The following is a 13,807-nucleotide window of genomic DNA, read 5'->3' on the forward strand; positions in this document are numbered from 1 at the left end:
GTGAATCAACAGTATATTCTAAATACGGTGTCTTTCAAACAGAAACACATATAACGAAGTGTATATTGATTGGTTGAGGAAAATGTTGTGACCATAGGCTGGCAGGAGCTTAGTCCTGCATTTCCCTGGGGAATTATCTGTCCAGTACTCACTAGGTCTGTGGTTGTGATGACGTTATGGAACATGACCCCTATGAATTTGAGAATTGACAATATATGCATTTTATTGAGTACATACCTAGGAGTTGCATTGCTAGGTCTTAATGATTGACATGTATTCAACATCCGTACATCCACCAAAGAGATTTTAAAGACATTGCATTCATGTTCACTCCCACCATCAGTATCTGAGAATACTAATAGCTTCGTACCTTTTCTGACACTTGGTATTGTCACACTTTCAAATTTTAGCCATCTTGTTGATGTGTAGTGCATCGTATTGTGGTTTCGTATGTATATTCCTGATGATTAATAGTGTTGAACATTCTCTCATCAGTTACTAACTGACCATGTAGAAGTACTCTTTTGTGAAGTGCCTGTTTTGGTCTTTGCCCTTTTTAAAACATGGGTTGTTGGAGCACCTGGCTCAGTCAGTCAAGTGTCCAACTTTAGCTCAGGTCATGATCTCGCAATCTGTGGATTCGAGCCCTGCATCGGGCTCTGTGCTGACAGCTCTACCTACTTTGGATTCTGTGTCTCTCCTTCTCTCTCTGCCCCTCCCCTGCTTGTGCTCTCTCTCCTCTCTCTCTCAAAAATAAACATAGAAAATTAATTAATTAATTAAAAATAATAAATAAAAAGTGGGTTGCCTGTCTCTTATTGACTTGGAGTTGGGTTATTTTCTCAAATCAGCCCTTTGTGTGGTTACATGTATTACAAATAATTTCTCCTACTCTGTGGCTTATAATTTCATTCTTCCAGTGGTGTTTTTTGATGAATATGTAAGTTCATGATATAAATGAAATCAAACTTATCATTTGTTTTCTTTAGGGCTTGTCCTTTTTATATCTCATTTAACAGATCTTTGCTTACTATGAAGTCCTAAAGATGTTATCCTACATTATCTTCTAGAAGTTTTAATGTTTTTCTAGTTTTTTTTTTGATGTTTGTTTTTGAGAGAGAGAGAGCACGAACAGGGCAGGGGTGGGGGTGCAGAGAGAGAGAGAGAGAGAAAGATACAGAATCTGAAGCAAGCTCCATGCTACAGGCTCTGAACCTCAGCACAGAGCCTGACGTGGGGCTCAAACCTATGAGCTGTGAGATCATGACCTGAGCTGAAGTCAGATGCTTAACTGACTGAACCACCCAGGCTCCCCAAAGTTTTGATGTTTTTAACTTTCACATTTGATATACAATCTACTTGAAATTGATGTTTGTATGATGTGAGCCAGTAATCATGATTTGATTTTTTTCCTATAATGATATTCAATCAACTTAAGCACATACACTGAAAACACTGTCCTTTTCCCACTCAAGATCATTATTGCCGTTAATAATGCTTTCATAATGTATTATCCCTACCTTTTTACTCGTGATCTGTTTGTATCCTTATTTTTAAAGTATTCCTTTTGTAAGCAACATACAGATTTTGATTTTTTTATTCTAGTCTACAATCTTTGCCTTCTAAATACTTATCTATTTATATTTAATGTAAATCTATTTCATTTTTCTATGGTAAAAAGATTTCTATTTTTGCCATTTTCCCCATCTGTACCATGTTCATTCCTGTCTCCTTTATAGTTTTCATTATAGCAAAACAATAATAAAGTAGGTTTAATTTTTAAAACGTTCTCTCTTGGGGCGCCTGGATGGCTCAGTCAGGTTAAGCATCTGACTTCAGCTCAGGTCATGATCTCGCAGCTTGTGAGTTCAAGCCCCGTGTTGGGCTCTGTGCTGACAGTTCAGAGCCTGGAGCCTGCTTCAGATTCTGTGTCTCCCTCGCTCTCTCCCCCTCTCCTGCTCACACTTTGTCTCTCTTTCTCAAACATAAATAAGACATTTTTTAAAAATTTAAAATGTTCTCTCATATTAGCTTGTCAGTTATACATTCCTTTAACCTGTCCATTTTACAATTACCATAGAAGGTTGCATATGATTTTTTGACTTTTTAAAGGCTGATATAAGTGAGCACTCTTTTGCTTTCTGAACAACACAGGGACCCTCATTCCTTTTGTGCTGGTTGTCATGTATTTGAACTTGACATATATTCTAGCTTACAAAAGAAACTATTGCTGTTTATTTACATCCACATCTACTTATTTAATCTTCCCATTGTTTTTAATTTCTTTATGCATGTCCTTGTTTACAGCTGGGATCATTTCCTTTTTTCTGGATGCGTTGCCAAGGGATTATTTCAGTTCTCATGTATCCGAAAATATCTCCATTTGACTTTTGTTTTTGAAGGAAATTGAAAATGATTGTATAACTTATAGATTGACAGTTATTTTCTTACAACATTTTAAAGATATTGTTGTATTATCTCTTGGCTTCTATCACTTCTGTGACCCATATTATTATTATTTGGAAGTTAATGCTTTTGTTAATCTGGCTGCTTTTAAGAATTTTTTTCTGGCTTTGAGGTCTAGCGGTTTCACTATGGTGAACCCAGGTGCATTTCCTTCTTTTTTTTTTCCTTTGATTTTTCCTGTTTTAAGATTGTAGTGTTTCCTGAATGTGTAGTTTGATGTCCCTTGTCAGTATTTTAACATTCTTAGCTAATATGTTAATAATGTTGCTTCTGTCTCATCTTTTTTCCATCTAAATTCATCATTTGTAAATGTAGGCTTTAAAATAATGATGATGATTAATATGTTTAAGAAGCTAGAGGGCATGATAGATCATTTCAGCAGAGACCTGAAATGTGGAAAAGAAAATGAAATAAAAACTATAGAACTGAAAAGTAATTGAAATTGACAACACAACAGATACATTGAATAGCAGATTAGACATAGTAGAAGGAGGGGTTGTTAAAGGGACAACATATGTCTAAAAAATATCCAGCCTGAAGGTGAATGTTTAGGTGAAAAAATGTTTATTTTTCTATAAAATCCCAGATTTTTGCTTTGTCATGAAAAATCTTTTTGTAAACATTGAGTCTACATATTCCTTTAGTTGGAATTGAAACTTTAGTTGGCCCGAGCTGATAGAGGGCTGTCGATAGTTCTTTTTATTAGCCAGAGACCACTCTGCTTTATTTCTTTTTGCACTGGAGCTTCCTATCAGTTGCTGTGGTTTATATCACACATGCACTGCTTCATTCATTTACGTTGGGGGAGAGGGTGTTGGTAGGGGAGTCGGGGGGAGGGGAGGGCCAGTCTAGGCATATGAAACAGCACATGAAAATGTACTTAGCTGGGTGAGTTGGACAAGCCTGAGGACTCAAAAGAGGCCAGCAGGGCTGGAGCAGAGACATGGGCAGAGTTGGTGCTGTATTACACCAGATATAGAACGTGTAGCTACGAGCGACCAAGAGTTATTTCACTGTTACTCGGTAGGATGCATATCGGGGCCCCCTCTACCTTCTGGTTGAAAGAATCCATCAGTATATAAAGTTAAGTTGTTAACTGTAAGATGACTGGCTAACTTTCAGCCAGGTAGACAAGCTCTGGAGTTGGTAGGATCAAATGCTACTGAATAAATGTCCATGCCTTTGTTTCCCCCTGTGTCTTAGCTGCAAGTGTCCACTGCTTGGGAAAGTATGGGAAGCTGACTTGGAGGCTTGTCGGTTGCTTATCCAGAGCCTACAGCTCCGGGAGGCCAGGAGCGCACTGTCCACAGAAGATGAGAGGCAGCTCGGTGACTCCAGGGGAACTACCTGTACCCCCGCTTCTGCCATCCCCTCCAGGCTCTACTCTGAAGACGAGATGAGGGCCCCTTTGCAGGCCTTTGGAGAGTGGAAGTCTCCCCTGACCGCATCTCTGCACTGTGCTGGCAGCGAACAGAAGGAGGTATGTCCATCCCCTTAGCCCCTGCAGGGGGCCTGCCCTGAGGGGTACTTTGGAGCCACACTCCAAATGGGATCAGTCAATATTGGGAGGGCGACCTGTTGAGCCATGCGAGCTTTTAAAGGTTTTAATAACCCTGGAATATGATTACAAAATAATGTAGAATTTTTGTGGAAGTTTAAAATAGAAGAACAAAAAAAAAATCACCTTTGGCATGTTTAGTCTATGTTCTAATTTAAGGGCTAGAGTTAGAATATAAATCTGGTATAGAATTACCATATAGACCATATACCATATATGTCACATATAACATATAGTTATTGCATATACTATTATACATGTCATATGTGATTTTAATTATATATTTAGAATCTACATATCATTTATTAGAATCAAATGTTCAAATGTATGTGCATATCCCTTTGTTTCAGCCCAGACAAGGTCATACCGATATTTGTAATATGCTGCTTTCGTTGTTATAAAATTTGTTTCAAATTTATTTATTTATTTTGAGAGAGAGAATGCCAGGTAGTGGGGGAGGGGCAGAGAAAGAGAGGGAGAGAGAAAGAATCCCAAGTGGGCTCCACACTGTCAGTGCAGAGCCTGATGTGTGTCTTGAACTCATGAACCGCGAGATCATGACCTGAGCCGAAGTCAGACGCTTAACCGACTGAGCCACCCAGGCGTCCCATGCTCTTTTCATTTTTTTAAAAAACCTAGTACTTGGCTTATGATATAGATATATGATATTTCTATACATACATATAATTAAAATGTGGATTTATATAACATTTTACTCCAAGGCTGACCTAGATTAACAGAGAAGAGCTCCCCTCCCTCTCTTTTCCTCTCTCCCCCCTCCCCTTCCCTTCTCTCACCAGTCCATCTCTCCCCCCACCCAACACTCCTCCCCCCAGGTAAGACCCCTTGTAATAAAAGGACTCTAGGAAACTTCTAATTTTAGAACCACAACAGGGGCCTTTGGAGCTTTTTCTGGCCAGGTACCCAGGTGTTCTGAATATTAAAAGGAAGCAAAAGCCTGGTGAGGCTGGAGGAACATGTCATTTCATGTTCACAGCTCACAGTTGACATTAGATGTCCACCCCCCCTCCCCCCCGGGCCTTTGCTACGACGTCCCCCACCCCCAGGCAGGCCTGCCTGTCCTATCTGTAGGACCTTGGCCTTCACAGAGAGCAGACACTTGCTGACAACACGTGCTACACTCACTGCCTTCTGCTTGGAAAATTGATACTTGATCCTATATTTGAATTGAATAACCTTCTGAGAAGGAAGGCTATTGTCACTCTCTGGGGTCCTGCTGGCCTCATAAAGTAGGCTCTAAATTGAGCCACAGATGATCTCGATTCCTTTGTTAGCTGAGACTCTGCAGGGGGAATCCTCCCCAGCAGCCACCAGCCCCGTTGGTAGAGTTATTGAAAACTCGCTGCCTGTTGCAGTTGGCCAGCCGGAAAGAAGATTCTGGTGTGGAGGGAAGTGCCGCGGAAGCAAGCGAATGGGGACCCCGGGATGAAGAAACAGCGGGCCCAGGGTCCTGGGCCTTGAAGGTGGGGTGGGCTGCCCACAGTGGACTCCCAGGAGCTCAGGGCCAGGACAGGCAGGAGCCCAGCCAGGTGTGCGATGGGGTCCGGCTGGGACACGGGACCCCCCTCGAGCTCAGGGCTGATTCAGCAATTCCACCTGTTGCGGGAATCTGTCTCCTGGCCTCCCTTCCTTCGTTGCTGTGCTCATGTGTCCTCCCGGGCTCTCTAGGGGATGACTTCCCCAGGTATAGGGTTATTCTTCCAGAAGATTACAAAGCACCTACCAATTTGCACAAGACGTAAGCACCTGCCAGTCTGACTATAGGCAAAGAGTATGTTTGCCTAGAAGTAGGAACTTCAGAGCTGAGAAGGAATAGCCTAGAGCCTTATCGTAAAATGATACTTAAAGCTTCTGGTGAGGAGGCGGCCCAGACTGTACCCCAGGGAGCAGAAGAACTACAGAGGCTGCTTCTTGGAGCTCAAGGTCCTCCCCCCACCAACCCCCAGCTCCCTCCACCAGCAGAAATGCTGAGGATTTCCCACAGGGTTTCTTTGTTTTTTGTGGGGGTTTTTTTCTTTTTCTTTTTTTTTTTTTTTGCTGCTATCATGGTGGAGGTGGGGGAGGGGGAGACGGAGTGGGAGTATTTTAAAGCTTTGCTAAACTTTCAGTGCTGTCTTCCTGTCCTGTGCCAGGTCTCATCTGATTTACCGCTTTTCTGGGTTTATATTCACATAGAAGGGTGTTCGTCACCCTTTGAATTCGTGGGTGGCAGAAATGTTAAGATGGTAGATATTTTTCTAGAAAGGGCAAACTTATGGGCCCAGAAAACAAATGAGCTGTCGCCAGGAATTGGGGTTGGGGGAAGAGAATTATTCACAAAGAGCGACAGGAAGGAATTTGAGGGGGAGGAGATGTTAGAATCATTCCGTACCTTGATTGCGGTGGTAGTTACCTGTGTGTGCCTATGTCAGTAACCTGACACAGGAGTCAATTTTATTGTAGACAACTTCACAAAGGTGACCAAAATTTTAAGAATAACATCCACCTGTTTAAGAGCGAGGCTTTAGTTGTTGGAATCAGTGGCACCCGGCTCAGGTCTCGACAGACAGCTTAAGCCTTAAGAGTCCCTGCTCTGATTCGAGTTAGACCATCCACAGGCTGCATGTACACATCTGCTAAACACCCATCCTCTCCATACCCCCAAATGAGGACAATAAAAGCAATCTCGTGTGGTTCTAAGGATTTAAATAAAATCATGCATCTAGCAGTGAGGAGAAGCTTAAAAAATGGGTTTGTTGTGTTGGGGGCTGTTATCACTCCTTTTTGGCAACCACAATATCTCTAAGACCTTTAAAAATAATATACCTGGCTTGCTTTATCAGGAAGCAGAAGCAGGTAATGGATTAGTGGGAGATAATCCAGGGAAAGAAAGGTTTAATAAAGGAACAATCTTGTTTGTATTTAGATGGAGTTTGTATTTAGATGTATTTTAGGCCACAGAAGGCTCATTAGGAAGGTGTTCCCATTTTCCGGCCTCAGTTTTCCAGGGAGCCATTGAAGTCTGGGTACTTGTGTGCTTACCCTGTGGCTAAAGTGTATATTCTTTTTGCAGCTGGGAGTTGGTTTCGCTCCCTGCTGGGTCTGGCCATCCCTCACTCGGTTTTCTTTATTGAAGCATGACGGCCTGAAGGCAGTCAGTTTCTTTATAACCCAAATCCCCCATGAAAAATTGCTGACTACTTAGGGAGGCCCAAGAGGGGTGTGGATTCTCAGAGCCTTCACCATGGGCTTTTTTTTAAATGTTTTTTATTTTTTTCATTTATTTTCGATAGAGAGAGACAGCAAGAGCAGGGGAGTGTCAGAGGGAGAGAGATACAGAATCCAAAGAGGCTCCAGGTTCTGAGCTGTCAGCACAGAGCAGGCGTGGGGCTCAAACCCATGAACTGCAAGATCATGACCTGAGCCGAAGTCTGACGCTCAACCCACTGAGCCACCCAGGCACCCCCACCATATGCTTTACAGGGCCCACGTGGGTACATGCACTTCCGCCGTACATTGTCCTAATGAGTGTTTTGTCATTAATGAAAGCTTTCACCATGTAGGTGCTCAGCACCGGTTCCCCCATTTTACAGCTGGGCCCGTTGAGGCAAAGTCGTTCGGTTGGGGCTTCGCTGCGGAGGAAGTCGGCCACGGGGCTGAGGGCCAATGTTAGCATGCACTTCCTCAGATTGTAAGAACACTTCTTTCTCTGTTTCACTACCGCTGGCCCGCAAGCCTTTCCGCGGACTCTGGAAACAATCAGCCGCTGTTGGCCCCAGTTTACAGACGGTGCAGAAATTGCGCCGGGGCCAGACAGGAGCTGGGGAAATCGGTGAGCCAGCTTCCTCCGCTGTGAAGTTGCTCTTTTGTACTCGCTGTTCTGGCCATAATACCTGCGTAATTCTCTCCTTCCTGTCTGCAGACTGTCCTGCTGAGGCGCTTTCTGTTTTCACTACAAAGTGGGCTCCCCTCCCGCGGAGTTCCCTGGACAGGATCGCTCTCCCCTAACCCCAGCTGCTTCCTTTCCAAGCCAGTAAGCTGCCACCAAAGAGGCTTTAAAAGGCCAACAAAGCACCAGAGCTTTCTCATGCAGTATTGGAATAGCCAGTGTGCTGGCTGCGAGGAAAGAAATCCGCAGTAAGACACCGCCAGCCAGTGTAGCTTTCATTCTATGACAGAGGTCTCTCAAACCACCTCCTCGTTCCTTTTCACGGGGCCCGTCTTGCCGAAACCGCAGCAATAATGCATCACCGGCAGTTTCCAGTTTGGGTTTCCTTAAAGTGGGCTGGAGATTGGAAGGCGCACTTGCAAAAATCATCTTCGGCATCCTCTTTGATGTCTCTCGAACGTGACTGAATGTTCCCAAGGTTTTGAACCTTGATGTATACAGAGCTACCAGAAGTCTCCTTCACGTGACTGTTTCATTGATCTACATAGTATCTGTTTAAAGCATGTAATTAGAATTTCAGGTGCAGCTGGCATACCTAGAATCAGAAATGAACATAGCTTAACCAATAGGAGCAGGAGCTCCCCGGGGCCTTGGCCTTGGCCTTGGCCTTGGCCCGCAGAGTTGCTGAGAGGCTGCAGAGCCGCAGGGCAAGCTGGGAGGTGGTAGGAGGGGAGGGTGTGGGGGTTTCCACTGTCATCAGGTAGAGGCTTGTGCTGCTTCTCTCAGTTAATTAATGTTGTCAGCTCCTCGGCCTACCTTTGCCTGCCCAAGGAAAGGAAGTGGACTTTTCCCATTGGCCTGCTTTGCCGCCTTTTTGAAAACCACAGAACCACTTTTCTGTTCTCTAGGGAGGGCCTAACGGTGGCCTTTCTTTCACTAATTATAAATAGGTCATTGCTTCTGAGGAAACCGGCCTCTGGGGCTCCTGGTGTCTCCTTCCCCTTGGAAATTCCTTGTCATTCCCTGACGAACGCTGAGGGATCGATAGAAAATCGTCACCTGCTAGATGGCAAGGACTGACAGCATTTGTTAACACTGGAGGCTTATCTGAGGACTCTGCTGTAGTTTCCTTGGAGAAGCTGAGAGTGTTTTAAAATCCAGGGTTGCACATTTTTGCAAAATGAATTCACACGCTGCGCCCTTGTCATGCCTAGGCTGCGTCTGATTCTCTCACCTCTTGGGGGCCAGAGCAGCGAAAGTCAGGAACTTCCTGTACCCCACAAGCTGGCTGTCAGAACTTCCTGCCCCTTGACCTTGAGCAGGCGGGAGACCTGGATCTGCATAGAGTGTAAGGTGCGCTGTGCTCTCTTCCTACAAGATGATATCCAGAACCAGGATCAAACGTTGGCATTTGTTTATTTATTTTTAAAAATTTTTAATGTTTATTTATTTTGGGGAGACAGAGACAGAGAGACAGAGTGCAAGCAGGAGAGAGGCAGAGAGAGAGGGAGACACAGAATCTGAAGCAGGCTCCAGGCTCTGAGCTGTCAGCACAGAGCCCGACGCATGGTTCAAACTCAGCCCCACGCGTGGTTCAAACTCACAAACTGTGAGATCATGACATGAGCTGGAGTCAGACACTTAACCGACTGAGCCATCTAGGCATCGCTTGTTTGTATATTTTTTAATGTTTATTTATTTATTTTGAGAGAGAGAGAAATAGAGCAGGGAAGGGGCAGAAAAAGAGGAAGGCAGAGAATCCGAAGCAGGCTCCACGCTGTTAGCACAGAGCCCAGTTCAGGGCTTGACCTCACAAACCGTGAAATCCTGACCTGAGCTGAAATCAAGAGTCAGATGCTTAATTGACAGAGCCACCCTGAAGCCCCCAATGGCATTTAAAAACAGTAATTCTGGTAGTTTCATAGTTTACAAAAAATATTTAGACAGGCAGGGATACTTACCACTATACTAATAAGGAAAAACATATTTAGAAATGCAAAATTTTTTAATGTGAAATGAACGCAGATGAAAATAGGCATTTGATTCTGTTCTCATGATTCCTCTTTAGTCTTTGTGGTTTAGCATTTACAACAGACAGCTTTCAGAGCACATTTTCCTCATGTGGAATCCCCCCCAACTGTGTTCCATTTTCATATTCTGATACAAAAGGGTTTTATGATTTGACGTCACTATCACCAAAATCTGAATGCTTTTGTTGCATAGAGATTATCTAAGTACTTGCTGATGGCATGACTATTACAAATGCATTTTTCCTCAATGTTTCTGGTAGAGTTAGGCCTTATTCGTCTTTGATGTTCAACTGACATAGGCTAAAAGGAAAACAGTCTAATTTCTCTTGAGTGATCATGTGATATAAAATATAGCCTTTCAAACTTTGCCCTTCATGTAAGCTGGAAACGTAAGCCAATTAACATATGCAAAATTAACAGCCCATTCTTTCTTGTACCGATTTTTTTGGTTCTGTTAAATGGTCCTATTTTCTTAGCGCCTTCTCTGTAACAAGTGTCCAGACACTTGAAGACAGTTTATTCCTCACTTTGACCAAAAGACATCTAAATATTTCAAATGCTTTCCTTTCCACTCACAACATCTGGATGCTTTTAAAAGAAATACCCACTTACTGTGGGTGTAGCCATATAACTTGGGTATTTAGATGAATACTTGTATTCTATGGAGAAGTAAGGATATGCCTTCCTTCAGTGGCTTAATTTGTACCTCTCTGCTTGCTGGCATTAATGACTGTAGAATGAGTGTTTATGTGGAAAGACAAATACTCGCAGAGTCTATTTCAAATAGATATATAAGATATGATTTGTAGTATGGACAGGAGTTTGTCTTAGGTAAATATTCTTCATGTGGACAATAAAAAGAAAAGAAAAAGAAAACCATATAGCATTCCTGGAATGTATCTGCCAAGCAAATATTTTGGAAAACAGCCCATAGGAACATATTTAAGGCTGCAATTTTAATACTGAACTAAGGAAATGCTTTAATGCATCAGCTAAGCTCACGGATGGTGGTAATCACATCTGGTTTACCTCAAGCTATAGAAGAGGGAATGAATCTTAACAGCAGAACAAACATCATGAGGCTCAAGTCACATTTTTGTATAGGTATGTATATGTGCCATGTGGGGTTAAGATTTTTTTTTTAACTTAAATACTGCCACAGCTCAAGTGATCCGTTAATGCAGGCGGCTTGCCAACCGCATGGGAAGACTGTCACCTCTCCTTTCTTTGTTACATAGCCTGTGAGTTTTAGTGCAGAAATTAAATGTTTTTATGGATATGCAACTACTGCTAATGCCTTACCCCATGGCCAAGGAAAACGGGGGTCTAAGTAAGCTGTTGAGTTATTGCAAAGACTAGGGTCACCAAGGTGGGGTCTGCTTCCCTTCACCTCTGACCCTATTCCCTAGCAAGGTGGGGGGGGTAGTATTTGGTGACTTTGAAGGATAACACCCAGCGCAATGCATTCCCCACATGACAACAAGGTCCTTGTTGATTTTATCGGGTGAATTTTGAAATTGTAGCAATAATTCTTCAGTCATGAGGTTTTTTCCATTTCAGACATCACACTCCCTTTCCCTTTGGAACCACTTCTGACAGCATTAAAAAAAATCAACTGTTTAAATTTCCCGATCCATTGACTCCGTGCAAGGTATAGCCCATCTACAGAAATCTGTGGTGGATTACCAGTGATGGACGGCGTTTCTGGAAAGGTGTGCTCTGTCAGCTAAGGGCGGGTGCCTTTCATAAATACAGTTGGCAACTATGGTGTTATCTGCCTACCTAGCAAACTTCATATTCCACCTGCATTTTCTCCTCAGAATAAAAAAATCAATATGATTTCCTTACCCCTCTGGGTGCAGCCTGAGGAAATATTGTTACCAGATACTAGTTCATTTTGAAACAATTACTGTTATGTAATATATTCCCTACCCTTCGAGTCTGGGCTCTCCTTTTAACACTGTTGCTATTTTCGAAATGTTATAGGCAAGGATTTAGCCTTGTTTATGGGAAATACCACTAAGTAAAAGTCCTCGGAGCCCCCGGGCCATGGAGTGTGTGACTGGTTTCACCAGAGTGTGAGATGTAGACGTCCACTCAGATGAGCACCTGAATGCATTTTCGCATCTGAGAACAAACTTTTGTCAATAAGTGTTTTAGAAAGTCATCATAATGGGCAAGTCTTGCCCGACAAAGGAAATCCTCTTTCTGTTTTCAATCGCACTCCCTGGGCTTGGTGAGTAGGACAGCTATTTGGGGACACCAGTGCTGATTCAACACAGCTGAACACTTCTGCCCACACATTCAGGTCTACAGGTTTTGATCAGGTGGTGAGTTAGGCAAATTATATTTGAAATACCGCCCAGCCGAGTTGGTGCTCCCAAATCGTACCTGTGTGGTGGAGGGCCAGTAGAGGAGATGTAGGGCTTTTTCTAAGGCCCGCACAAGGTGCATTTGTATAGAAGGGACTCACCGGTGGCCCTGAAAGCAGGGAGGGATCCCAGGCAAGGCTGTTCCTGGTTCATTGAGAGAAAGGGACTGTGTTCAGAGAGGCCTCCTGCCGGGCTCTTCACACTCCGAAGAGGATGCCCTGGGTACTGCAATCTGAGAAACAGCGTAGATTCCTCCAGACGTGGTGTAAAGAAGGATCCCTATTTGTTTCTTCAACAAACATTTACTGAGTACCTTTGAAGAGCTAAGCAGGACATTGTCACTGCATTACAGGAATGGCAGATCACTGCTGTGCTACCTTCTGATGGGAGAGACAGGCAGGTATGTTCCAAATTAAAAAAAAATACCATGCTTGGGCCCTATATATACATATAGGGGGTGCCCGGATGGCTCAGTCAGTTAAGCATCTGGCTTCTGCTCAGGTCATGATCTTGTGGTTTGTGAGTTTGAGCCCCATGTCGGGCTCTGTGCGGAGAGCTCAGAACCTGGAGCCTGCTTCGGATTCTGTGTCTCCCTTTCTCTCTACCCCTCCCCTGCTCACGCTCAGTCTTTCTCTCTCTCTCTCTCTCTCTCAAAAATAAATAAAACATTATATATATATTAGAGAGAGAGACACACCACAGATATATATTTTTAGACACACACACAGAGAAAGAGAGAATGAATGGGAGAGGGGCAGAGAGAGGGAGACAGAGGATCGAAGCAGTCTCCGCACTCACAGTGCAGAGCCCCCTTCAGGGCTCGAACTCACGAGCTGCAAGATCATGACCCAACCCAAAGTTGGACACTCAACTGACTGAACTACCCAGGTGCCCATGCAGGGTTTTTAAAAATGTTTTTATTTTTATTTGAGAGAAAGAGCATGAGAGCAAGTGGGATAGAGGGGCAGAGAGAGAGAGACAGACAGAGAGACAGAGAGACAGAGAGAGAGAGAATCTTAAGCAGGCTCCTCTTGCAGAGCCTGATGTGAGGCTCAATCCCACAACCCTGGGATTGTGACTGGAGCCAAAATTGAGAGTCGGACGCTTAAGCAACTGAGACAACCAGGTGCCTTGAATCTGCAGGGGTTTGAAGAGAGAGATGGTATTAACCAGGCAGAGAAGGGAAAATGCTCTACAATGTGGCCATTTACCTGGTGCTATTTCTTTCATTTAATCCATAGGGAAAATCCTCCGAGGGCTAAGTGAAGGGATGGAGGTACAGAAAGAAAACAAAATTCATAATTTGGATTGCTGAAAAGATGGCCTGATGGGACAAATTACTGGAGAGTTTTCAAAGCCACTTTGAAATGCCTAACAACCTCTACTCCATTCATTCAGAATTGCACATCCTACAAAACCCCATTTCAGTAGGAATACCAGTGACTGTGCAGTGGGTGATGTGTATATAATCAAGGATCAGTCATGTGGGGTT

General features: G+C 43.6%; 1 protein-coding gene across 1 annotated transcript in view; it reads left to right on the top strand.

Moving 5' to 3' along the window:
- Positions 1-13,807, top strand: part of DISC1 (DISC1 scaffold protein) — a 315,034-nt gene that overhangs the window by 280,937 nt on the left and 20,290 nt on the right. Inside the window, 1 exon segment of the mRNA XM_039241275.1 lies at positions 3,670-3,946. Coding sequence (XP_039097206.1) covers positions 3,670-3,946 — 277 coding nt within the window.

Source organism: Hyaena hyaena, unplaced genomic scaffold, assembly GCF_003009895.1.
Source record: "Hyaena hyaena isolate Hyena2069 unplaced genomic scaffold, ASM300989v1 scaffold_193, whole genome shotgun sequence".
NCBI classification, from domain to species: Eukaryota; Metazoa; Chordata; class Mammalia; order Carnivora; family Hyaenidae; genus Hyaena; species Hyaena hyaena.